At 54.5% G+C, this 26097-nt stretch overlaps 1 protein-coding gene across 1 annotated transcript in view; it reads left to right on the top strand.

The window, feature by feature from the left end:
* MVB12B (multivesicular body subunit 12B) overlaps nt 1-26097 on the top strand; it is a 159979-nt gene that overhangs the window by 125759 nt on the left and 8123 nt on the right. Inside the window, exons 8-9 of the mRNA XM_041004439.1 lie at nt 19705-19760; nt 21857-21916. Coding sequence (XP_040860373.1) covers nt 19705-19760; nt 21857-21916 — 116 coding nt within the window. The remainder of the gene's footprint in view (nt 1-19704; nt 19761-21856; nt 21917-26097) is intronic.

Genomic DNA, 26097 nt, shown 5'->3' with positions numbered 1-26097 from the left:
CCTCCTGCTAGCGTGTGAACCTGTTCAATCCTGAAACTACCCTTGGAAGCACCTGCCCTCGGTGTCCCCCCAATTTTACAAGTGAGAAAACAAGGTTCGGGGAGGTTAAGTGACTTTCCCAAGGTCACACAGCAAATGAAGACATTGCTCCCAGAGTCCCTACCATCACTCCCACGGCATAGCCTTTCTTGTTCTTACTTTCTGAGTTTTTAATTTTTCCCTCATTTCCTTGACTGCATGTTCCATCCGGGACTCACTCAGTGTTGCCAGTCCCTGTGCCACAGGGCTCCTGATGAACAGCTGCCCAATGACGTTCATGTCGTCCTCTGGTCCTCCCGGCAGCCGGTGGCCTGGTCCAGGAAGCACCAGCAGGCGGGCCCACGGGTGGTGAGCCCTGCTGTTCCCAGGAGGGAGCAGGCAGCCTCCGTGCCCTCTCCCATGGTTGGCTGAGCCTGGAACTGCAGAGCAGGCCCCCTGCAGGCTCCAGAGCAGCCGGGGGAGCCAGCCTTGTTGGAGTGGCACAGATGGCAAGCCCAGACAACCAAGCAGACACCAATATGTCTTGGAGGCATGGTCAGCCTGAGGCTTATTTGTCATGTCAGCCTGTGGGTCAGGCCACCCTGCTTGGCTCCCTCCTGTGTGAGTAGCGTGTACAGGAAACTGCTTTATAGGGTTGGGGGGATACGCAGTGAGGACGGAGGGTGTTCACTTCCTCTCTTCCCTGGGAAATGATGAGCAGTGACACAGCCTGCACTCACAGTGTGATATTCCTGGTCCCCAGGTGTCATTCATGCAGCCACCTCATTCCCAGAAGCCCCGGGAAGTGAGTGAACTTAGCCTCCATCACAGCCCCACCTGAAACTTACTTGGCTCTCAGCAGCCTGGGCCCCCAGATCATCTTGCTCACACTTGATGACCTGCTGTATACTGATGGCTGAAAGGGAGGCAAACTGGGCAGGGTAGCAGCCAGAACAGGAGGGGTCTTCCAGGTCCTTAGGTGCAGTCTTATTGTGCTGCTCAGCCCTCAGGGCAGACATGAAGGAGCCGTTGTGCTTGCACTGTTGGGCCTCCCTCCCATGGCTGCAAGCCCTCCACTGGGTGTGAGATCTCTGCTGCCTCAGCAGGATCTGAAGGGTAGGCAGAACCACCCCAGGCTCAGCAGCCCCACACTGACCCGCCATTGGGGCAGGCCCTTCACCATTTGAGCCCTGGCTTCCTCTCCGTAAAAATAAAATCAGAGGTATAGAAAGTCTCCTCAGTAACTTGAGATAAAGCTCACACAGTGGCCTAGCCCAGAGGCCCTTGCAGAGGATGGCTAGGGAAGGAGGGAGCAGTCACAGCTTACAGGTGCACCCTCAGATGAAAGAGGGCGAGGGACCTAGGTGCTCTGGGGACCTAGCAAGATCCCTAGAGTAGAGTGGGGTCTGCCGCTCACAGAACAGACGGGTATGTCCAAGGGAGCCAGTGCTGGGACACCCTCCTGCTCCACCCTCCGGAGGTAGGAAGGAAAACTTCACCAGCTTCAGGCCAGATGTCTGAGACATGTCATCTGCAAGGGATGCCTGGGAATCCACAGACCCCAGTCTTGGGCAAAGCCATGAAAAGCTGGGTAGGATATGACGGGTTGGTTGTGCACCGATCCCAGCCTGCTGAGTCTCCAGGTAAACTTCATGAAGTTGGCCAACTGAAGCCCGCTGAAATGTTCCAGGTCAACCATTCACAAGAGCCACATTAGTTTGCCCCTTGGCCCTCTTAGCAGTTATGTGCTGGCTGTCCTGGCAGATAGGCTCCAGAGCCTATGGCCCTAGTGCATATGGAAGGCCATGTCCTAGCCATCAGTGACCATAGCCATCCCCCATGCACATATAAGGCCATGTTCTAGCCATTAGTAACCACATCCATCCCCTGTGTGCGTGGGAGGCCATGTCCTAGCTGTCAGTGACCACGGCCATCCCCTGTGTGTGTGAGAAGCCATGTCTAGCCATCAGTAACCACAGCCAGCCCCTGTGCATGTGGGAGGCCATGTCCTAGCTGTCAGTGACCAACAGCCGGCCTTTCTTTTTCTCTGGTAATGGAAAAAGGAGATGTAACCTAGAGCCCCCATCTCAGGTGTACACACACATGCACTTTATCAGGCACTCCTGGGGAGAAAGTACACATTAAAAAAAAAAATGGACCTTAAATAGTTCCTGGTGCCGTCAGCCAGTCATTTATGAAACACTGAGGCCCAGTTGCACTGATGTCATTCCACCTGATTCTGCAACAAAAAAGGCAAGGAAGCCACACCCTGACTTGGCCCTAGGGGAGCTTTCCCGAGGTGGTTTAGGCCCCACTGTCATGCCCAGCGCCATGTGCTTGCTGCATATCAGAGAATGGTCTGGGGTGATTTGAGAGCAGTCCGGGCAGTACTTTCCGTGGGGTCTTGGTTGCAGGCTGGATGAGAAGTGGATTCTTTTCCAAATGCTGCTGGAATTAAGGCAGCCGCTGGTGAGCCTCTCTGGTCTCGTGTAGTGAGAAGAGGGTTTGTACCCACAGAGGCCATTCCCCAAGACTTTGATGTGGCTGGAAGACACGTGGGGGTGATTTAAGAGTTGGGGCGTGTTTTTTGGCTGCAGTAATTGGGCTGTCTGGGAAGGTGAGGGGAGGAAATTTGAGAGTAATTGCTAACGGATGCAGAAGTACAGACATGTGGAACACTTAGCAACCATACGGACGAAGCTTCTCCAGCCTTCTTGGGAGTGGGTGGAGGAGGAGAATGGCTGTAAGACAATTGATTTGTTTCTATGAACACTGGGCTGCAGTCCCAACCCTATGCCTGTCGTGGGCCACTCACTTTTGAACTTCAGGTCAGTCTACGGCCATACCCTGAACACGCCCGATCTCGTCTGTTACAGGGGGTTGACAATGCGTGCCTCCCATGGTTGTGGTGAGGGATGCCATGAGACTCCCAAGGGAGAGGAAACCCCTATTTGGTCAGCTTTGCAGATGTGTGTAGGACAGCTGTGTTCACCTGCATCTCTGCTATGTAATTGGCCATCGCACCCCACAGATGTGCCACAGACTTGGAAACCTACGGGCCAGGCAAGAGCTCCAGGAGGGATGGTCACGGGGGCGAGTGGGCCAACGCCAGGCTAGGGCAGGAGGGGACCCCGAGAGCCTGGAGGCAGAGTGACAGCATCGCCTTGGGCCCGTGCCTTGTCCTCAGGTTTAGTGTTTGATTTTCAAAGCTGGGTTGGAGATGTCAGTGAAGGTTCCTCTCCACCCACGCAGCTCATGGTGGCTTCCATTCTGATGACACTGGCCCTTGGTGTCACCTGCTGCTCCGTGAAGGAGGTGTGGTTACCTCAAGGATCATGGGCCATCTCCTGGTACCCCTTTCTCATATACATGTGCACTCCTGCACACACATCCATATGTCATGGCTGCCCCTTCTTCTTGATGATCTTGGTGCCACCCAAGTTCCTTTATGAGGATAAAGGGCAGTGAGAAAGAAAATGAGTATCTGTTGTCCATGCAGAGACCACCTATGCGAGACAGGCAGTTGTGGGAAGTTGGCAAAGCCCAAGAAGCCGAGCACACGGGCATGCGGAACCCCCCGTCCCTCATGGACTCCACCAGCCACTTAGAACCAGCTTTCTGCACTGGAAAGTGGCCTTTCTGCTTTTATTGTCAAACTTCAAAGATCTCTTGAAATAACATTTTTCCAGCAACATTCCAAAGGTTTTACACACGTGTGAAGGGAGGAGTCTGGCTGCTAGCGTTTGCTCAGCCCCATCCATTAGCTGCAGGGGTCCGCACTTGCTCACCACTCTTCTCCCCCCAGAGCTGAGCAGGCGAGAGGGAAAGCTGTTTCCTGAGTAGGCCCTGTTCACCAGCCCCCAGCTGTCCCCAAGCAGAGCCAGTGGCCAGGGCCAACAGGGAGGTGACCCTTGGTGTTGGCCAGAGACACTCCCCAAGAGCAAGGTGAAGCGGGCTTCCTTGTTTCTGACCCCAATGGGCCTTGTGTGCCGCCCCCCAGCACCCACTGCCAAAGAAGCAGCTGAGCAGTTGAGGTGGGGATGAGGGTCCTTGCTGCAGTGTTACCCCTGTGGGTAGTAACAGCACTGAGAGGTTCTCCTGACTGCATTCTCCCCAGACAGTCATCAGGCCAGGGTGTTCCTGTGGGCCCCGAGCCCGGCTTCTCCATGGACCCCTCAGTGGGACCAGAGTCATTGACCAATATCGCATTCCTCTAAAGCCCGGCAGTGCCAGAGTGAAAGGTTCTGGCAAGCTGTTAGAACTAACGATGCCATAAATAAAAAGTGACGTCGTTTATAAAGTCGCTTAAATAAATTTTGTCACTTACATAAATTCCTGTCCATATTACATCACTGTTAGTAATGATTTTAATGGCGAGTTTTCTTTCTGTGCAAAAGAATTAGTCTGAGATGCAGAATTTTGTAAAACGTGCCATTGGTACACTTGGCACACTTGGCTGGCGTTGTCATGTCGCTGCTACAGAGCTGAGGGTGAGAAGACCCCTATCACGTGGGCCACCCAAGCTCAGAAGCCCCTTTTCCTCCTGAGAGAGACTGGGTTGAGAAGGAGGTCTTCTTTCAGCAGGAACCAAGTTCATGAGCACTGGGCACCTGTTGTATTCACTGTGCACTTGGGGTTCTCAGCAGGCTAGCAGCTGCAGTCCACTGGCAGTGCCCCTCTCGGTCTTCATTTGTCAAAGAATAACAGGAAATCGTGTGCTTCCTGACCTTCCAAAGCCACCTTCTTCAGGGGATGTGTCCCCGTAGGCTCCTGGCTCCCTCCTGAGTCACCATAGGTAGTCCTGTTTGGTTCTGCATGCCACAGTTTGACCCGCATTTCAACTCTGTCCTGCCATAGGGAGATTCCAGGAAGGCAGCCTTACAGGTCTTTCCTCCGTCCTTCCACACTGAGTGGCCCGAATGAAACGTTCCACTCCTTATTGGATCTCAGACTCCCATCCTTTCCCCAGCCCTGCCCAGCAATCTCCACACCCCTTGAGGTTCCCAACATGCCCTCTTCTGTGGCACTAGCAACTAATTCTTTTTTTTTTAAATTTATTATTTTTTTGAGGTGAGGCGACTCTTAGGTAGAGTACATGACAGAAAGATCTTCTATACAGTGCTTCACTCCCCAAATGACTGCCACAGCCAGATCTGGACCAGGCTGAAGCTGGGAGGCAGGAACTTCGTCCTGATCTCCTACGTGAGTGCAAAGGCCCAAGCATCCTGTACTGCTTTTCTAGGCACATTAGCAAGGAGCTGGATCAGAAGAACAGCTTTCACTGCTGGGTCCAGCAGTGTAGCATAGTGGGTTAACTGCTGCTTCCAGTACTGTCATTCCATAGGGATTCTGGTCCAAGTCCCAGTTGCTCCACTTCCCATCCAGATCCCTGCTGATGTACCTTAGAAAGCAATGGAAAATGGTTAAAGTCCCTGGGCCCCTGTGCATCTACATGGGGACCATGGATGAAACGCCTGGCTCCTGGCTCCAGCCAGGCCCTCAGTACTGTTGCAGTCACTTAGGGAGTGAACCGATAGATAGAAGCACTCTCTCCCCTTCTCTCTCTAACTCTGTCCTTAAAATAAATAAGTAAATAAATATTAAAGTTACTGTTTTGTGGGAGGCAGACAAGCACTGGTCTCCTAGTTGGGGTAGACTCAGGTGCTAAGGGTCCTTCGGGCTCACCTGCAGAAATACTACACTCGGCCATTCCTGTCCCATCATGGCCCAGTTTTTTCATTTTTACCAGTTTACTTATTTATTTGAAAGTCAAAGTTGCTGAGAGATGTGGGAGGAAGAAAAGTTCACTCCCCAAATGGCCTCAGTGGCCTGGCTGAGACCGGCTGACATTGAGAGCCAGGAACATCATCTGGGTCTCTCACAGGCAGCAGAGGCCCAAGCACCAAGCCATCTGCTGGCGCTTCCCCAGGCCACTAGCAGGGAACTGGATTGGAAGTGGAGCAACTGGGATTTGAACTGGTGGCTTAGTCCCACACCAGCCCCAATATCCAATTTTTGTTTTTAGCAAACTAAAAACAAATGATGGTCACCACCTTCAGGATTTCCGCTGGTGGAATATTGTGCCATGAGTGTGTTATTCTGAAGCCTAGCTTCAAGTGTCAGAACCCTGCTCCCTGCCCTTGTGCCATCTCTGCACTTTGTCCTGTGCTCCAGATGGCCCTGGGCCTGAAGCTCAGTGGGAACAGGCAAGTGTCACATCGAGTTCCAGAGGGAGGCTGAGTTTGGCCGTGGGGTTCTATAGGCAGAGCGCTAGGAACCCCTCTGTTGCCCTGCCTTGGGCACAGATGGAATCACATTTCAGTGACTGTCCAGCAGCTTCGCTGGAATCAAACTGAGAGCCCAGGTTAGCGACTGGCCCTGACTCCACCAAAACTGAATACCAAAGGAAGCATCCCATGTGCTTTCCAAGTATCTCTCCAAAGCCAGCATGGGGACCTTTGCTGTAAAGTTGGTGGCTATCTCTCTGAGCCCTGAGCCCCGCAACCCTGTGCTGGCCAATGCCAAGTGGTGCCCTGAGAGCCTGGCTCCCTCGTGACCCACAGCTACAAGACAGGCTGATCCAAGTCGTCTCCCAGGCGGACATGGGAGAGGGCCTGGCACCATCCTGGCACGAAGCCCACAGCTTTTGGCAAGTGGCAGCGCTCACCCATGGGGAGGCATAGCCTGCTTTTCCCATAGGTGTTGCCAAGCCGTGTTTGGTGAAGGTGCTGGTAGTGTGCTCGTGAGGTCCTCAGCCAGCACCAGCCCTGTGGGACCGTGTTTCTTCTGGAGCTGGGTGTTCAGGGCTTTCTCCTCCCTCCACCCCAAGACTTGCACATTGGGAATTTAGAGAGTGGATGCTCTGGACAAAAAGTGTGCCTCTTCTGCAGTAGGGACAGCCCTGAGGATATGCTCTGCCCAGGCCACCTGGCCCCTTTCCTGCAGGTGCCCTTTGCCCCATCTCGAGAAGAGTGCACTGTCCGGAGAAGGAACATGAAGCTGGTTCATCTTCTGCCTGCTGGCTTCATGAGCAGTGCTGTTCCCAAGGGGCGGAGCTTGTCCTGTGACACGGTGACTAGGCTCTTAATCCATGGTTCTTCTTGGGGCCCATGGTTCTGTCCCCAACCTTGAACACAGTCTCATCAAAGTCAGTCTTGGCTTCTCTGGAGGGTGCCTGTCTCTTGCGGGGGATCCCCTTGAGAGTGCCCATAGACTCTAAACCTAAGCAGAGCTCTGAGGGGTGTGCCAGGCCCGCTCACCATGCGGGTGGCCAGCAGTCCTGTTACCATCTCACAGTCTGCTTGTGAAATAGGGAAGACACTCATTGCAGATGCTATAAGCCATCAATTGGCCTTCTCGGAGGGGCATGTTCTTAGAACTCTCATGTCCCTGTTGGTGCTCTCAGATGCTCAACTGGGACTTGGGTGCTACCACAGGGGCATCGCTTGGACGTGCTTTCTGAAGGGGAATGTGGAGCCAGGAGTAACCAAGATGGTTATATCAGGACCAGTGGGGTGGGCATCTCCCCAGCCTGGAGTCTGGAGAGCCAGGTTTAAACCCTAGCACATTTGGCAAGCACGCCAGGGACAGGAGGAAGGCAAGCAGGTTCCAAAGAGATCTCAGGGTTGGTGAACTCTGGGTCTGGTTCTGCTGGCCACGTGCTCTAGGGCTGTTTGCTTCCGCTTAGCCCGAGCATCATCCATGAAGTGGGAAATGTATATCACACACGCCCCTGCCTACCTCATGAATTGCCTTGAGCCTTCGGTCAGCATTGGGAGGGCTCTGCCCAGCCCAGGGTAAGAATTTGAAAAACGGAAGCTGCCATCACCACCATTCCCTGAGATTTAATTTGTGACTAGTGTTGGGGAGGCTCCGACAACCAAGAGGGTGGCAAAGTTGTTCAGAAGGAAGAGGGAAACAAAACCAGGAAGCTCCTCGGGGGAGATGAGTGTACCCCTTCTTTTTCTGGGATGCTCGGCACAGTGGCTGGCTCCCTAGGCCCCTGTGGTTCCTGCACAGCCCCTTGGCAGCTGGCAGAGCTAGCCCCCTAGCCCTGCCAGGGTCCCACAAGCTAGAGCCCAACCCAGGAGGATTGCCATCTATTGTCTGTGGCTTACATGCCAGGGAGTAGTTTGCATAGATTCCCAAGTTTGTAATTAAAACAATCAAGAAACAATTTATACTCTAGGAAGGGGGGAAAAAAAGCGAGGCAGGAAGCTTCCTCCGAGCAGATGTTGTGCTGTGAGCCATGCAGAAATTGTATTTGATCATCGGCCCAGCATGGCTGTCTCAGGACTTGAGGGGAAGCGAGAGGGCATCTTTTCCACTAACCCAGCGATTTTTAGATCCTAATATCATTTCACATTTAAAGGTGACAGCAATATCTTTAACGTTTTTCTATTGGATTAATAACATTTAATGTTCAAAGCAATAAAGCGAAATGTTTTTGTGAGGGTGCTTTATATCACTAATAGAAAATTCAAGTTTTTTTTAAAAAAAAGCACAACCAGAAAGAAAAGACCACACATGCAAAGTGATAAATGTTAGGAGCCTAAGCAAGCTGTAAACCCCAAAAGGCAGCCTGGGTGTGGAGGTGGCCCCCCAAGTGGGCTGGCACTTGAGTCCATGAGTGCATGGAGCCCTCACCCAGTCCACCCCACCCCTGCCATCCATTTCCCCCCAGCCACGGAATATGACAATGTTAGCATTTTTCATTTCCCTGACGTTACCATTAATAAAGCAATGATCCAAAAGGGGCTTTGCTGAGTGTGTTCTTTATGCTCCCATCACTCACGACCAGATAATTTCACACAAGATCGTTTTAAAATTAAATGACGATAAAAACGCTCTCTGTTCTGTGTTCACCAGTTCATGGGAGTCTATCAGGTCATTAATGTGTCATGACAAACTGCTCGATGGATACACGAATAATTAATTATTTGAATAAATAACAAGTTGAACTTGGGGCCTTGAACCACAGTGACATACTCGTCCCATCAGGGGCACTGTGGAACTCCTGCAGGGCGCTCAGAGGGGAAGAGTTAGATCACAGGCCAGACCCCTGGGAAGGCCGCCAGGCACTGTGGTAAACACGGGATGGTATCCCTCCGGGAGCGAGCCCTGTGTCTGCACTGCCTCTCCTACCCAGGGCTCGGGGTTGGCAGCTCCCTGGCGCCGCCGAGTCCAGGCCCCGCTGATGGGTGCTGACTTGGGGGAACAATCACCCAGGTCTCTATAATCACCATTAGTCTCTGCATATTTTTCAGGATAATTGCAGCAATTATTATTCGGATTTCTCCTTTCATATGCCCATTGTAGAAAGGAACAAGTGCTTATTATGCTGGATGGTTTGAAGAAACTGGGATTAAAATTTCTTGTCATCTCCGTGTTCCCCATCTCAATTCATGCTGCCTCTGAAAGTTTGTCGGCTCCAGAAATTAAGAGTCATGCCAGCAGGTGCTAGCATTGCCTCCTGAGGTTGAGCTCAGCCTGCAGGTAAGAGCAGAGTAGTTTATTTGGGACTGCCAGGTTCTGAGGGAGCACCTGTCATGCAGCAGGGGGCATCTGTGACAGAGATGGACAGAGGAGGGTGGCAGCCACACACCCGTGTCCCAAGATGGACAGACACAGTGCAGCAGCAACCGGCACTGAGGAACCATCCTTATTTCTAAAATTAATATACTTGTTATCTGAAAGACAGAATTACAGAGAGGATGTAATTCTCTGTTAGGGGAAGCAGAGAATGAGAGAGAAATATCTTCAATCTACTGATTCACTCCCCCAAGTAGCTTCAACCAGGGGCCTGGAACTCCACCCTGGTCTTCCACATGAGGAGCAGGGCCGCACACCCTGAGGCCATCCTCTGCCTTCCCAGGCACATCAGGGAGTTGGATCAGAAGTTGGGTTCATATGGGATGCTGATGTGGCCAGCAGTAGCTTAACCCTCTGCAGCAGCACACTGACCCCTGTAGCTTGCATCTCAAAGACATTAAATATTAAATCCAGACAGTGTGTGGCACTGGCCTTGGTGGACGCAGAGACTAGGTAGGGGCCAGCTTGCCCGGGGATCTCCATGTCAGAATGAGTGACAGGTGGGTCCTCAGTGCTGCCTCAAGCTGCTCCTCTGTGCCCACAGCACCAGCGTTCATCCCCTATATTTGGGTCTGTGGATAGAGACTTGCCCAGTGTGATCAGAAATGCACTTCCATGTGGGTTTGGCATAGGGATGCTGCACCCCAGCCCTCTGTGTGATCCTGGGGTCTCCCACTTCTGGGTGCGTACATCCGGAGAGGGATACCAGCTGTGTCCACCTCAGCCAAGCACTTGCCAGTTCATCTGCATGAGGGGCAAGACGGCTAGATACTTGGTTTTAAGCCGTAAAGTCCAGTTCTTGGGCTTTCTATAATGTTGAAAAGCTAGACAACATGAAATGCTTTTTCTTCGTCAGATGAAACTAGGGTTTTTGTTATGACCTACTTAGTTCTCACGCACTCAGATGGCATCTTCTGATAAGTTTGAGTTGGACTTAGGTTGTGGCTCTTTGCAGCAGATGTCCCTGACAGCCCCTACCCTTGGGGTTCCCCATGCAGCCTGGGGCCCAGGCCTCAGCTTTGAGGCTGTTGTCCTTGATCCTCGCATTCTCTCTAGTGTCACGCCCCACGTGGAACTTGGCCCCCCAACATCTCAGTCCCCTGGAACTAGGATGCCACATCTCGTGCCATTTTTGTTAGCCTGGTGGGCAGTTTCTGAAGTAAAATTGATAATGAAGTTCTATCTTGTGCAAGTTACTAGTCCTGCTGTCTCATTGCTGCAAATATTTGGGCAGATAAATGAGTGAGGATGTCACAGAGCCAGTGGAAGAAGTTGGGATGTTCCTTTGCATACAGCCTTAAAGATTTCCTGTTAGGAAGCAGCACTTCCTGGCCCTGGACCCTATTCCTGTGTGAGTTGTTTCATCTCTCACCAGCCAGCAACAGGCCCTGGGCTTGCACAGCTCCTGCGTGCAGCTCAGATGGGCTTGGGATGGCAGCATACAACACAGTTGCTGAGTGGTGGCCCAGAGGCGATATCCTTCCCCCAGTGTCAGGGGTCTACAAGGACCTTCCCCCCAGAGTCCACAGCAAGAGGGGTTTATCGTAGACAAGCGCTTCCCAGTGGAAAATGATGGGCAGGCGTAGGGCAGAGAGGACACGGGCAGTGGGATGCACCCCGGTGGAGACTTGAGCACCGTCCCTGGGCTGCAGGTAGGCAGTGGACCACCTTGAATGAAAGAATGATGCAATGGACATCAACTCCAGAGACAGGTGGCGTGGGCCTCCCCCCGTGAGCACCCAGAGAGCATTGCCATGACCCCTACTGCAGGTGGCAGCATAGCTCACTGCACTACAGCCAGCCTCCCATGGTGACTCTTACAGTTGTGAGACCAAGGGATATCCAAGTTCAACTTAAGTTACTATGTGACTAAGGACTTGTTAAACCCAAGCTGCAGAACACTCACCCCAGAGCTTGGAAAATGCTGAGGCCTGCCGGAGGAGCACTAGGCTGAGAAGGCACTGGCCCAGCCCAACCCTCTGGCCCACAGATGGGAATGCTGAGACCTAACTGATCCCTACACGGGCCCCCAACTCCTAGGCCAGTGCTCTATGCACCACTATGTTTTAGGTTCCTGTTCCACACTGGGCACTGTTCCAGGTGCTGAGGACATAGCCACAATGGAGCTCACCTTGGTTGATGGGATCTGGGGTACAGGGAGCACTGGCAGTGATCCCCCAAAGCCTTCATGTCATTGTGGTAATGACAGCGTAATAAGCACTGTGGCAACCGTTGTACCTGCCCTGGAATAAACAGCTCTGTGTGTAGGGGCTTACAAAGTGGGCTTCCCAGTCCCCGAGCCCCCAACGAGGGCAGGCCTGAGAGCTCAGTGTGAGGTTGTGTGACACCAAAGCTCAGTCCTATCGCTGTCTTCATTTAAAGTAACCAATACTCAAAGACAGTCTGTCTGAGCTTCCTCCCAAAGATGCAACCCAGCCATAAGTTGAATTTGCTGAATAACAAACTACCCTAATGCTGAGAGCTTACAGCAACCCCCATTTATCCAGTGCCGGGGGTCACCAGGTGTTATTTTTGTCCTGGTCAGCCTGGCTGGCCTAGTTGTCCAGGCAGCCATGGCCGAAACCTTTCATACCTGTTCTTTGTGGTGTTTCACCCTCCAGGAGGCTGTTCTGGGCTTCTGCACATGGCCGTGTCTGGTGCACAAGTCCCTACTAAGTTTCTGCCACATTTGCTGATATTCCAGTAGGCAAAACAAGTGATATGGGGAGGCCTATTCCAAGGGTGAAGGAGTAGAAGAGGCAACTGGATTGCAGAGGAACACACGCCTATGAGCCTTGAGGGAATCTGTGCCCATGTGTACAGGCCCCAGTGAGTCGGAAAAGCCACTGGTCCCCACGGCAGTTCATGATCCCTGAGTTGTCAGGGAGGAGGATGATGATGTGTTGCTTACTCTTTGGAACACTCCCCATGTGCCCTGGATATCGTGATTCTGGTGTTAGCGAGGTGGTTGTTCCTGCAAAGGTGGTGTGCATGCCCTGGAGGGACACATCGTAGCCTGCATGTGCCACTGCCCCCATCATGTCACCATATCCTGTGACATATCATGTCAGCCCTTCCCTGGAGCTCCGCCCCACGTCAGCATTTCACCTTACCAGCAGGCCTCCCTTTGAACTTGTCTGCTGTTCTCTGACAGTTAGCTGTATGCTATGCCTTCTGAAAGCAATGCCCCAGAAGGGACATTCCCTCAGCACAGCACACAGCCAGAGGCCCTTGGTGTTTACCTGGCCAGGGATGGTAAAGGCAGCCCGGATCAGCCTCCAGCTTTCATTGCCCTCTTGTAATTCGTGTGTGCTTGGTGGGAAACACCTGAAGACTGTGTGAATGGCTCGTTCCTCATCAGGTGTTCAGCTGCCAGGGATATTTTCAAGCCCATTCTCCCCACAGGGTTCGCTAGTTGGCAGTTGAAGGAAGAGCTATCTGTGACCCCAGTTCACCTGCTTGGTCGAGTTGATGCAGACTAGTGGGTTCCAGTTTGTTGCTGTTAATATTGATGCTGACATTGTCCCAGGTTTAGCCCACGGACGCTTCAGGTTCCCTCTCTTCTGTCCGCATGATTCACTCACAGCTTCTTTCCTTTCTTGCCACAGCGAGGAGTCACTGTCTTATTCTTTCCCTGATGGCCTTGAATTAGCTACTTCTCCAATGGGGCCCCTGTTACATTACATTACATTACATAGGGGCCAGGTATGTTTGTGGCTCCCAAGCTGTCAGGCACAGCCAGCTGTCTGTGCACTCACCTGGGCAAAAGCATCCGCTGCAGGTGTGCACACGGAGATCTGCACGTCGATACCGGGCTGTGCTGTTACCTCCAGGTCTGGTCCAGCATCACGTCCATCCTGGTCTTCTGTTGTTTTTCCAGTTCCTCTTCCTCAATAGAAGTTAGCATCCTCCAGCTCTGTCTCCAGCCCTGCCTCTGTTCCCACTATGTTTTCTTACACATTTTGTCTTCTCTCAGCCTCCATCACAACCAAATTGATCCCTTTCAGACCCTCCCACACCATCCTCCAGGCACATTTGCTACAATAAGTAAACAAACAAACAAAGCAAGCAGTTTGCTAGCCTCTATAATGGGTCTTCAAAAGATACACAATAAATGTGTATGTTTTAAAAAGATTTATTTATTTTTATTGAAAAGGCAGATAAACAGAGAGGAAGAGAGACAGAGAGGAAGAGTTTCCATCTGATGGTTCACTCCGCAAGTGGCTGCAATGGCTGGAACTGAGCCAATCCGAAGCCAGGAGCGTCTTCCAGGTCTCCCACGCAGGTGCAGGGTCCCAAGGCTTTGGGCCGTCCTCCACTGCTGTCCCAGGCCACAAGCAGGGAGCTGGATGGAAAGCAGGGCTGCCAGGATTAGAACTGATGACAATATGAGATCCTGATGTGTTCAAGGTGAGGACTTGAACTGCTATACTATCGTGCCAGGCCCAATAAGTGTGTATTTGGAGGGGCGAGGAGAAGAAACTATGTAGAAATTTAAAATTTTTTGCTCCCAAATTCATCATTTAAAAACTTTGTTTTTGTTTGTTTACCTGAGCAGCAAAAAGAGAGACTGACAAACACGCACAGACATACTAGCGAGGTCTGTCATCCACTGGCTTAATCCGCACATCGCTGTAGCAGCCAGGGCTGGGCCGGTCATGGCCAGAAACACAGGGTCCATTCGGGTCTCCTAGCTGAACAACAGGGACCCAAGTACCTGGCTCATCACCCACCACCCCCTGGGTCGGCACCCCATGTCTGTGCAGCTGTTAAAGGAACCGAGATGGAGAACTCTGTCAGTTAAATGAAAAACAAAATGCAAAAGCAGTTACACTGCAATGCCACTTTTTATTCAAAATAAATACACAAAACAGAATTCTGTACTTCTTCTGTACATACAGAAAAATAGGCCTGTGCACAGGAAACAGTGTGGACAGGGAGTCCTGGGACCAGGTGCCAGGTGGGAAACTTGGGATAGCAAGGCTCCTGGCTTCAGCCTGGCCCATGGGATGGCAGGGCTCCTGGCTTCAGCCTGGCCCATGGGATGGCAGGGCTCCTGGCTTCAGCCTGGCCCATGGGTTGGCAGGGCTCCTGGCTTCAGCCTGGCCCATGGGATGGCAGGGCTCCTGGCTTCAGCCTGGCCCAGCCGTGGATGTGCGGCCATCTGGGGATGGGAACTGCACATGGAAGGTATCTCCTTCCCTTCCTCCATGCCTGTCTCTCTCCGCCCTTCCTCTCTGCCTCTGCCTTTCAAATAAAAAGGTAAAATACATTCTTCAGATCCTCTCTTGAGGGACCGTAGGCTCGCCTGCGCTCAGCCCTTCCACCTCTGCCTTTTGGTTCTGTTCACTTGTGTACTGCAGGACCTGCATCTCCTCTGCAGACTGCTGGGGATCTGAGTGGGAGGCTAAGTGACTTGCCCAGAGCCACATGGTGGCATCTGACGCTGGCACCTGAGCCAAGCAAGTGCCTTCCCCATCACGAGGCCACGTGCGCAGTTCTCGGGGCTCCGGCTATGGCTGATAAAGCCCTGCTTCGGGTTCCTGGGTCAGATGGCAAAACACATTACTCTGGGAATCTAGAAGAAAGTATTGGCCTTGTTTAAACCCAGTTGGAACACTGCCACGCATGCAGCCCTGGGGCAGCCCCAAGTGTCTCCTGAGCAGTGTCCCAGAGCGTATTCCCCAAGAAGGCACGGCAGGCTCTGAGGCATGGTTTACAGATGCATCTTGAGACCCTGAGTGGTTGGCATTTGTTTCAGGGAGGCTTTCAAATACCTTAGGGAGTGGGCAGGAAGGGGCAGGGCTTCTGCTTACAGCTCCAAGCCCCAAGCAAGAGCACAGAGCCAGTGCCCCCGCCCCAACCTGTCTGGGTGTCGTTTCATTCTGAAAGTGACTACCTGCCAGGATCTGCAGGTGCTTTGGGGTACCGTTACTCACCTTCACATAACATCGCTTGACAGCTAGAAGCAGAGGGCAAGCCCAGTGCCAGCCACAGGGCTTCTTAGAAGCTGTGATGTTCTTGAGCACGTGCATTCCCGACTCTTTCCTTCAAGCGTGTTGAATTAAATCCACACATTGATTGGCATATCCTTTCACCCTTGCTGTTCTGTGAGCTGTCAGGAAGGGAAGGGGCCAGATACCCTGAGCAACACCGGGCTGTCCGTGGCTGAAGGGTGGGCTCAGGCCCAGCACTCTTGGGAATTGGTTAGTGATGGGTGTTGAGTCCACTCAAGGTGGTTTGCAGGGGGTGGTCAAGGGGGCAGTGTGGGGGATTGCCATGGCCATGAAGTTAGAGTGTCCATCTGAGCCAAGGAACAGATACTGCAGGCCCCTCCGCTGCCAGACCGAGTTCCTGCAGGTTCAGGGTAGTGTTGTCTGTGCAAGCAGGATCCAATTTTATGTCCAAGCAAATACAGCGTGCAAATCGGGCTGCTTCCGGTCAGCTGGCTGGAAAAAAAAAAAGGTAGCCACCTTTTTTTCCTTTAAACTAGGAGATGGGGTTTGTCCAGTAGCAGTGAGAGCTGTGTTTGTTTAAACCTTGCAGGATCTGGAAGCATTCACAGTCCCCTTGACTCACGGTGTCTGACTGTGAAAGAACAGTTGAATAGGCTCATTGTTTTCTGGGTTTTTTGTTCCGCGTATTTTACAAACACTCCGGCGACAGGCCTGACATGCTGATCTCTATGCACTCACGCTTGAGGAGCGGACCACAGCATTAATAACAGAGTTCCGTGCATCGTGCCATTTCTAAGCATGATCGTTATGATAAAGGGCATATACTTAATTACAGGCCTGCTTAATTACAGCTCTGTTGAAGCTCGTTTGTTTAGGAGAATGCTAATTGCGCCACGGAGCCTGCGGCACATCCTCGCTTGTATCCACCGGATGCTGCGACGCTACAGACCCGTGTTTCACTCAAAATGCCATCAAAAAATGAAAAATTAAGGGGTGAAAAATGGTCTGGTACCAAAGGGAAACCTGTGCGGCCGAACTTCTCGGCCCTCCCTCAAGGGGACCTCTCTGGTCCAGGTCTGCATGTCTGTTCTTACAGTCTTCTAAGTGGGCTTCATATTGTTCCCATTTCACAGGTAGAGAAGCTGAGGCTGGGAGAGGTGGGGTAGCCAGCACCTGCCCACACATCCACCTGCTGCTGCCCTCCATGCCAGGCTCCCTGCCTTCTCTACGTCTTGGTTTCCTTGGATGTGACCTACAGATGATAACATTGGCAGTCCTCTGATGTAAACTCAGTTTGGTGTTGGGATGGGAAACGGGCTTCCTTCCCATTTGGCTTCTTGGTAGGACTGGGCTAGGCAAGAATTTCTGTAACCTCCCAGAGGACTGGGAGAGCCTGTCCCAGGGAGAGGGCCACGCAATGTTCCCCTTGGCTCACGTGATCCAAGAACTAGAGCTGGCTGCACCAGAGCTGCAAGAACCAGGCTGGGGTCCAGCCCCCATGTTGATCTGGGAGGGCATGTCATGGGTGAACGTGTGTGCCCAGTTCCTGTGACAGTGGTCACCCTGGACAGGGTCAGCAGCAGATGGGTAGCCAGGAAGAGCCCAGCCACTCAGTGCTCAGATGGAGGACTGGCTCCTGATGGGAAGGCGGAAGGTGGGCAGGGAGGCGGCCACCACAGCTGCCCGTGAGAAAGCAGCACCGATATGATTTATGGGCACTCTTGGGTTACGTGTGAAGGATGTGTGTCACTGGTTTTTGGAATTATGCTTGCAAACCTTGAGATAGTTTTAAATATGGAAAGACTGACAGGCTAAGGAGAGTAGTAGTGGGTGCCGTGAGATCCTGAGGAGGGCGAGCTGGCCCCTAGGCCAGCTTTCTGCCTCATCCATGAGTCCCCTGCCCAGAGCCCCCAGTGTGTAGCTGATGCCCATGCCCTCGCCAGCTGGCCTTGCAGGTCCCAAGGGAAGCCTGCCCCTCCAGAGGCGGGAGCTCCCACTGAGCCGTGCGTCAGCTGTAGCGGACTTGAAAATGGCACAGACATTTGCTCATGTTCGCCCTCGAGGCCTCTCCAATCTCACTGTGCGGCCCACCTGCCAGGCCCAGCGCTGGGCCCTGGGCATGCAGGCCTGCTGGCTGCTGCGTTCTCACATGGCCCCATCCCTGGCCCCAGCCGGTCTCCCCAGAGGCCACTGTGAGAGTGTGGCCCGGAGTCAGCAGGAAGCAGCAGCCAGAGCACATCTCTCTTCTTCCCATCTCCCACCATCATCCTACTTCCTCTGACAGAGCAGGGCTCCGGGTGTCCCCGTGGGGGCTTGGTAAACCCCGTCCACTAAGATAGCCACGATCCCAGCTTCCGGAGGGCTTCATTAGACCTGCTTCTGCTGCCCAGCTTAGAGACCATCCTGCCAGGCGGGGGGCATCTTTAGGCCACTGGTAGCACCCACGCCCTTCCCCTGTGCCTGGTCCAGCCAGCTACAGATCCTACTTATCTGACAGTGTCCAGCCATCTTTAGTCATCTTTTCCACACAAGAGGAGAAATCGTGTCCAGGGTCCTCCGGTGTGCCGTCACCTCTGTCTGTGTGGCCCGGCTGACTGGCTACCTGTCGGCAGACACTTCCCGGTCAGGAGAATCTGCCTCTCAGGTCCCCGGCACCCACAGCTTGGCTGTCCTCCTTCTGCTACAATCTTTTCTGAAGGACCACATGGCTCTCCTGAGCTCTCTCATCTCCCGGACATCTTCCTCGTGTGGTTTGAGGGTTTGTCTAAGCTGTCCTCATCTCCTTGGCACTGGCCCAGGCGGGGGTGTACAGCACCAGCATGCTGGTGGCCGCTGCCCTGTGTCCCCTCCTCCTCTCCAGAGAGGCTGCCTGTGGTGTGTTCTCCACATGAGATCATTGCTGTCTGCCTATATTGGGCCTTGGCAAGGTTTTCCCAATGGCCCACCTGGGGGCCCCCCATAGGTATGTGTCTAGCTCCCTGCCAGCCCAGGAGGTCTGAGAGGGAGGGCGTGGGCAGCTGCTGAGGTGGACAGGAAAGGATGCAGTGGAAGAAGTCTCCGTGAGAGTCTGACAGCCAGGTGTGGACTGCGGCTTTCCAGGGCCGGGAGCGTGGCTGGTGGACCACGGGCGGGTGGCAGTGCCTACCACCCCTCACACTTGCCAGAGAGCCTTCATTTCTCCTCCTCTGAAACGTTGACGAGCAGAGCTTAGGTGGAACATGCCTGCTCCAGGTCTCACTCCTGATTTCCTGTCCTGCTCTCTCAGGACTTAAAGTCCCATCTACCACCCGCTCACCAGAGGGGCCCAGTCCAGCAGACATCGGGGAAACAGCGACCATCGTTTCCTGGCACTTCTCCCTAAAACCCTAACACTACCCGCACCCCCAACTGCTGAGCCCTGCCCTGCTGAATCAGTCCAGCCCCAGTGCAGGGGTGCCCATGGCAGGTGGTTTGGGTGTGAGCTGTTGCCCCCACGAGATGAGGCCTCCAGCCGTGTCCCACACACACACACTTCCACCACCACCCGCCAGTTTCAATTTTGCGGGAAGCACACACAGGCAGATGCAGCTCGGAGCAGTTTCCTCCGGGTGCCTCTGTGAGCACAGACCAAGGACAGGGCAGAGCACAGCGGGTCCTCAGCACAGTGGGCACCCTCCCTGCCCCTCCCGTGTCCACACCCTGCAGCCAGGCAAGCCTCATGTCAGCAGACAGCCCCCATGGCTGGGTCATCCTTTTCTTAGGTATAACGCAGGTTGCAGGGCCAAGATCACAGCCACCCCAACTCCATGACCCCAACAGCTTGGGCCCAGGAATGTGTAAGGAGCACACTTTGTGCTCCCATCCTCCCAGTGGGCAGCTCTGTGCCCTCCCAGCTCTGCCATCAGCCCAAGGGGCTCTGACCCTTAGGAGACCATGCTCCAGGGGGTCCATGCCAGCTCTCTGCATTTCTGCACATCTGTCTGGTGTCCAGGGGCTGATGAGGTATCTACCTCCTGTCCCTGGAAGCAGGGTGCACCTGCTGTCCCTTCCACAGCTCCCACTGCCACATGCCAGTTCTTCCATGGGTTGCGGGGTGTCTGAAGTCTCTGAGTGACTACTGCTGTCTTCACTGCTTTTTTTTTTTTTTTTTTTTTTTTAGCAATGGATGGTGTGCCTTTCATGATATCTGAGAAGTTTTCTTGTGTTCCAGAAAGTGTAAGTTTCATATGTAAAACTGTCCTTCCATTTTGCTGCCCCAGCCTGAAGCCCCCCCCCCACTTCCTGTGCACACAGGGTTGCCCTGGGGGCCTAGTGTTGGGCACCTGCCTGTCCCCATGCCACTCCCCCCACCCCCGACACACGCACACTCACTGACAGTGACTTCTGAGAGCTGGAAGTGGATGGTGCCCACCCCGAGCCCTTCTACAGCACTGGGAGGTGTGGAAACAGAGCAGGGAGGGCAGGGGAGGGCAGGGGAGGGCAGGGGAAGGGAGAGGAGGGCAGGGGAGGGCAGGGGAGGGCAGGGGAGGGGAGAGGAGGGGAGGGGAGGGCAGGGGAGGGCAGGGGAGAGCAGGGGAGGGCAGGGGAGGGGAGGGCAAGGGAGGGCGCAGGCGCAGTGCTGTGAGCCCTTTCGCTGCAGCTGAGCTGTAAACTGAGCTGAGCTGAGCTGCACCTCATCAGCCATGCATAGTCTCTGCTTTCCAAGCTCAGCTTCGTAATTGCTGCTCCGCTGGGCATGATGGCAGCAGTTTCCTGCTGAAGGGAGGTTGTGTCTATGCTCACTGCACACTCCACTGTGGCTCAGTGGGCCTCCGTGGGAGTGCAGGGGGCCTCTGGGTGCAGGTCCCCCATCTACACCAGGCCAGCACTGACCCCGCAACTCACGTGAGCCAATGCCAAGGCCTGGCCACCTCTGTGAGGCTCTGAGAGGCCAAGAGCCAGACTGTGAGCAGTGCTCCCCACTGCGTCTGGCACTAGGGTCTCCGACTGGGGCTGCAGGCAGGCCCTGCTGCCCCCTGGGCTGCCCTCTGAGTGATGCCCAAACCCTGGACAGCAGCAGCCCTCCCCGACCATATAGTCCTGGTCCACACCAGCTCAGGAACCTTGTTGCTGACTGTAAGCCTGTCTGCAGAGTGTTCGGAGCAGCAGATAAACACGAAGGCCCCGGCACGGGCATAAGTCAGGAATGCCAGAGTATTCCTTGGAGCCAGCCAGAAACCACCAGGCTTGTGATCGGAGCTGCTCTGTTGCCCCCATCTCCGTCAGATACAACAGGCTGTCTCTGCAGCCATCCACTAAGCAGCTTAATCTTGAAAAATGCTCGTGACGTGACACACAGGGCTTGAGCAGCTTCAGCGACTCTGCCAGGCCACGTTGCCATGGAAACACTGGCACCTCTCCCACAGGCTCCCTGGTAGAAGTGGCTATGTCCTGCCTCCAGCTCCAGTCAGGGAAGTTTAGTGGAGTCGTTGGAGATGCCCAGTACAGCAGCTGGACCCCTGCTGAAGCTGAGCAGTACAGGCAGGTGGCCCTGTCCACACACTGCCCAGCGGGCAGCAGAGAGCACCAAGCTGTTTTGCAGCAGAGCAGTCCCAGGAACTGCATGTCCAATTGGGTGGCACTGCAAGTGTGGGCAGCCAGGCCCTTCCCACCCAGCAAGTGCTCACAGCTGCAGACTCGAACCAAGCCCCGTGGCAAGCCCTTCTCCCATTCAGTCCCTGCCACCCCAGCAGGGAGTGCCTGCCCATGCCACATTTTAGTAGGCGAGGAAATGATGAGGTCACTTAACCTGTGGCCACACCCCATGTTGAATTAGGTTCCTGGAGTCCCCAACCAACCTCTTGCTACTGGCTGTGCCTGAAGGCCCTGCTGCCCAGGGCGGGCACTTGCTCCATGCCCACCTTGGGGCTGCTGCAGCCCAGGTCCAGGAAGGCCCTTCATATGCACCTGCTCAGCCCAGGCTACCAGCCACTCCCTGGGCCCCTCAATACCCAGCACTCAAGTTTGCCTGGGGCTCCGCAGGACTGTGGACAAGGCCACACTGTACGTCGCAGCCCAACTCCAGGGCCTGCTGTGCGAAGCCAGAGCTGCCTCTGGCCTTGTGGCTGCAGGAGGCAAGAGTAGACCCTGCCCACACTGTCCACCTCCTCCTCCGTCCTCCTGGGTGCCGTGGCCACATGAAGGAGCAATGACCCCACCTCCTGCCTCCCCCTCTGTGCCCCACTGGCACCCTGGGGAGAGGCTGCAGGGTGGGCTGGAGTCACCCTATCACCCTGCCACCCTTTCCAAGGCTCCCTGGTCTGTTTCTCTAGATGCAGCCCTTTGACCTCCTGGGAATCACCATCAAGTCTTTGGCAGAAATTGAGAAAGAGGTAAGTGGGCTGCCAAGGTCGCAGGGGGCTGGACCCCAGAACAACCTAGGGGGAGGGGGTGTCCTGCTGCAAAGAGCATGTCCACCTGCCTCTCATGTCTTACTGATCAGGATGTAACTCACCCGCATGTCCTGACAACTTGGAGTCAAATCCGCCTGGCATGTGGCTGCTCTAGGCCTGAAGGCTCCAATTGGCAAAGGAGTGATCAGTTCTGCCTCAGGGCTTTAAAAAGTCTCCGATCAGCATCAATGGGCATCTGTGTGACTTCCTTCCTCACTTGTCCTGTTGGTCACCAGGAGGGGCTTGGGGGTGGTGACCACACTCCCTGGTGACACAAGAGGCAGCATGTGTCCCCCACACCTGATCAGCTGCACCTGTTTGGCAGCTCAGTGTGAGAGTGTAGGGGCTTCCCTGTGGCAACAGCGGGACAGGTGACAGGGCGGTACTGGCTGCAGACCCGTCTGCACAAGGCAATGTGAAGCTCAGGACCCCCGTGCATGGGGGCTGCTGAGTGATGACTGCGCAGCCCACTCCCTGCTAGCGGGAGCAAAGCGGAGCCCTTCCAGGATTCTCAGTTCAGAGGGGCCTCTGGTGTGCAGAGCTGGCATAAGCAGGGTGCATTACCGCAGGATGGCTGCATCGACATAGTGCAGTCAATTCTGGGCCCAGCTCAGCCACAAGACAGAGCCCCTGCATCACTTAAGGCGGCCCGTGCTCAGCTCCCATTTCTGGCTTGTCTTTGGCTAGCTTTGTCTCGTGGGTCTGTTGCTTTGTTGGTTTCATTTTCATAGCTTGGAGTAAGAAGGCAGGGAATGGCCCTGGTTTCTCATTGTCCTGGCTGTGGCAGTGCAGTCTAGAAGGAGCCTTTGAGGGTGGCGGCTGCAGCTGCAGGAAGAACCAGTCATGGGCAGGGGTCAGGGCACCATGGCTGTGGCAAGTGAAGGCCATCTCAGCAGGCGTCTTGGACATCTGTCGGTGCCTATCTCTAGGGGCGAGTAGGCATGTGGGGTGTCCTGCACAAACATGCTGCCTGCCAGCGGGACTGTCACTTGGACTACATGCTCAGCCTGGACTTGGGGCTCCCCCTGCATGGGATGGTCTCACAGGCTTCATTCGTCTCTCTCAGGCAGAGGTGGCATAATGGGGCTAAGGCAAGATGGAGTCCCAGCCAATGTGCTCCATTTCCTCTCTTGACTCATTGCTGTTCTGAGTTCCTCTGGGGCCTTTTGACCTGGGCTGCTCCTGGCCATGTCATGGCATCCCAAGCATGTGGTAGGAATGCTAGGAGCCTGCCTTCTCCCCATCCCGTAACACTGCCCCCAGACACTAGGCTGCAAGTCCCTTGGAGACCTGTTATCCAAGACCAGGGCTGGAGTTTCCACAGGGGACACAGGCCAGAACCAAGGCTGGAGTGGGCACCTGGGCTCGAATCTCTTCCCCTGACCTGTCCATACCACAGTCTCTGCTAGAAGAGGTGATGGGGATGAAGCCCTTAGCCAGGTAGGCCCCTCAGTGCTATCTGCACTGCCCCCTCCCAGCCTCTGCTTGTGTCGCTGTCCCCATGATCACGCCAGCACCGTGACCATCCGTCAAGCACATGGTTCCTGTCCAGTGCCATGTGCTGCCCCATTGCTAGAGACTGGGTCACTTTTCCACTATCCAAAGTGTGTGTGGGGGGGGGGGAGCTCTCAAATGGGCTGGGAAGACCATGCCTATGGCAACAGTGGAGGGCCACTGCCCCATTCTCAACCTGAAGGTGCTCCTTCAGCCCCAAGCTTGGCCCTGCTCGTGGGGGTGGGAGACCCAGGAAGGAGCTGTGTGCACAGCCCAGGCCTGTGTGTCGGGCCCGATGCAGGCTGGGTGTCGCCTGATGGGGACAACTTCCCTTTTGTCCTTTCCATCCCCTGCGAGAGGTCTCCACTTGGAAACTCTTGGCTCGCCGGCACCACGCAACAGGAGCGAGGGTTGGGGAGCAGAGGCAGCAGGCAGCCTTTAGCCTTTAGGACCGCTGTGTCTCCCTGCACAACCCAGCCCCTCCCCAGCTCCACGCAGGATTCCTGGGGGTGGAGCAGCCGTGGGCAGCTGCCAGCTCCCTCGGCCCCATCTCACTATTCAGACCTGGATTTGAGTTCCACGGCAGTGACAGGGCTGCCACCAGGAGTTCTAGAGCTGGACAGAGAGCTGAGGGCGGCCCCGAGGCAGGACCCACCCACTCGAGGGGCCCTACTGCAAAAAAAAAAAAAAAAGAGCAGATGAGGGCTGCTTGTCCACCTGTCTGCCCAGCTGGCCATCCTGCCAACCAGGCCTCATTGACTCCCAGCTGGGGGGTATTTGTGAATTGCAGCCAGAGGTCATCAGCACAGGGTCCTTGGATCTGGCCCTCATGAAGGAACCCCAGACTTGCCCCATAGTCATGTGCCCCACAGGGGAATGCCAACAGGCAGTGACATGGAGTTATCCTGGATGCCCCTACCAAAGCAGACCCACCATGGGTCTGACTCCTGAAGCCAGATGCTGCTGGGCTTCAGAAGTGGGACTCCGTGGCAGCCAGGGACACTTGAGAGCCTGAAATGGGGACAGCCCCTAGCTGTAGTGAGCAACTGTGTTGGCCCAAGGCAGCAGGGCCATGTGGGGTGACGGACTGGGTTTCCTCCAGACACCCGGGGTTGGAGTTGGGGGCGAATCTGCAGCTGAGGTTGGCCCCAGAGCAGGCTCGCCGTGCAACTGGAGTGCAGGCATGATGGCCTCTCCCAGAGGGCATTGCTGCGGGCACCTTGCAGCCCACCAGCCAGTGCCAGGCAGATACCACATCCATGGGGAACCCAGGAGCTGTGGCAGCTGTAGTACCTGGGGGAAGCTTCACGAAGGACTTCCGACTCAGGTCATGTTTTCACGTTCAAGTCCATGCACCTGTGGAGCAAATTCACACAGAGAGTGAAGTTGATGGGAAAGGAAGGAAGGAAGCCCTGCCGGTCAGACCCCGTGCTGGCCTGGGGCTGGGGCGGGACGGAAGGTAGAGCCTCAACAGAGCATCGGCACTGCTGCTTGGGCCCAGGATGCCCCGCTCCCCGGTTAGTCTGCGGCATGAGGTCAGGGGTTTTCTTCTGTCTCCCCTCATGCCAGAAGCACCCCTGAGCAGCTAGAGGCAGGACCCACCTCACAGGACCCAGCAGGTGCTGAGGGAGCGAGGGTGGAGGAGGGAGAGGCGGGGAGGCGTGTCTGGCTGTGCGGTGGGCAGCCCTGTTCCCCCACACAGACAGGGTGGCCCCAGCCCTGAAGCATGCCCAAGTGCCCCTCCCCCGTGCCAGCCTCGCCAGCCCCGGACCGGGCCCACAGGCCTTCTGCAGCAGGAGCTGGGGGGCTGCCAGTGCTCGCCAGCGCTGCCCGGCACACAGCCCGGACCCTTCCCCTTCCCCACGGGGGTGCCACAGTGGGAACCACGGCCAAGGCTGGGAAGGACTGGGAGCCTTGCTGGTTTCCTGGTGGCGCAAACGGCCTCCATCTTCTGGCAACGGAAGGCTGGAAGACGAGGGAGTCTAATTAGTACAGGGATGCTCTAATATTAATCACGCCCTTAAAATTGACAAGGGAGGCAGTTCATTTAACCACTTAATTGCTACAGGTTTTTATGAGCTGCTGTTTGCAGACATTTAATGAAGAAGTTATAAATCTAAGGGACTTAAAATTTTAATTTTATACCTAAATATTTTCCTTGTTCTCATGTTTGTAGTCCGTCCTCAGGAGGGCAGTCACGTGGAATGTTCTTTAAATGAACATATTTGCTGACTGGCTCCATTTCAGTTTTTAAAACATTGGTTCCAGCAATTAGGCATTTTTTTTTTCAGTTCCCAAATGACTAGAGAAATTCGTCTTGATTATAATTGCTCTTAGCCACGCATATCTAATTTGTGTCTTTTTAAGTGTTAATTAGTAAACAGTTTGAGCTGACATCTTTATGTGTTTGTGTGTTGAAGAATGGGGCTCATGGCTTGTGTAGCTCGGGGCCGATTCCACCAGCGTTTACGTCACGACATTGAGGTGAAATTAATGAGAACCCGTTTGGCAGCACGAGGTGAAGAGAATTTTCATATTCAACTTCTGGACTTGGCGCTGTGCCAGGGTTTCCCTGGACCCCAGTAGAGAGAGGAGGAGAGGAGGGGAGGCAGGAGCGCGGGGACCAG

Source organism: Ochotona curzoniae, unplaced genomic scaffold (assembly GCF_017591425.1).
Source record: "Ochotona curzoniae isolate NIBS_2020 unplaced genomic scaffold, NIBS_Ocur_1.0 scaffold_3208, whole genome shotgun sequence".
NCBI lineage: Eukaryota > Metazoa > Chordata > Mammalia > Lagomorpha > Ochotonidae > Ochotona > Ochotona curzoniae.
This window is presented reverse-complemented; position numbering and strand designations above follow the sequence as displayed.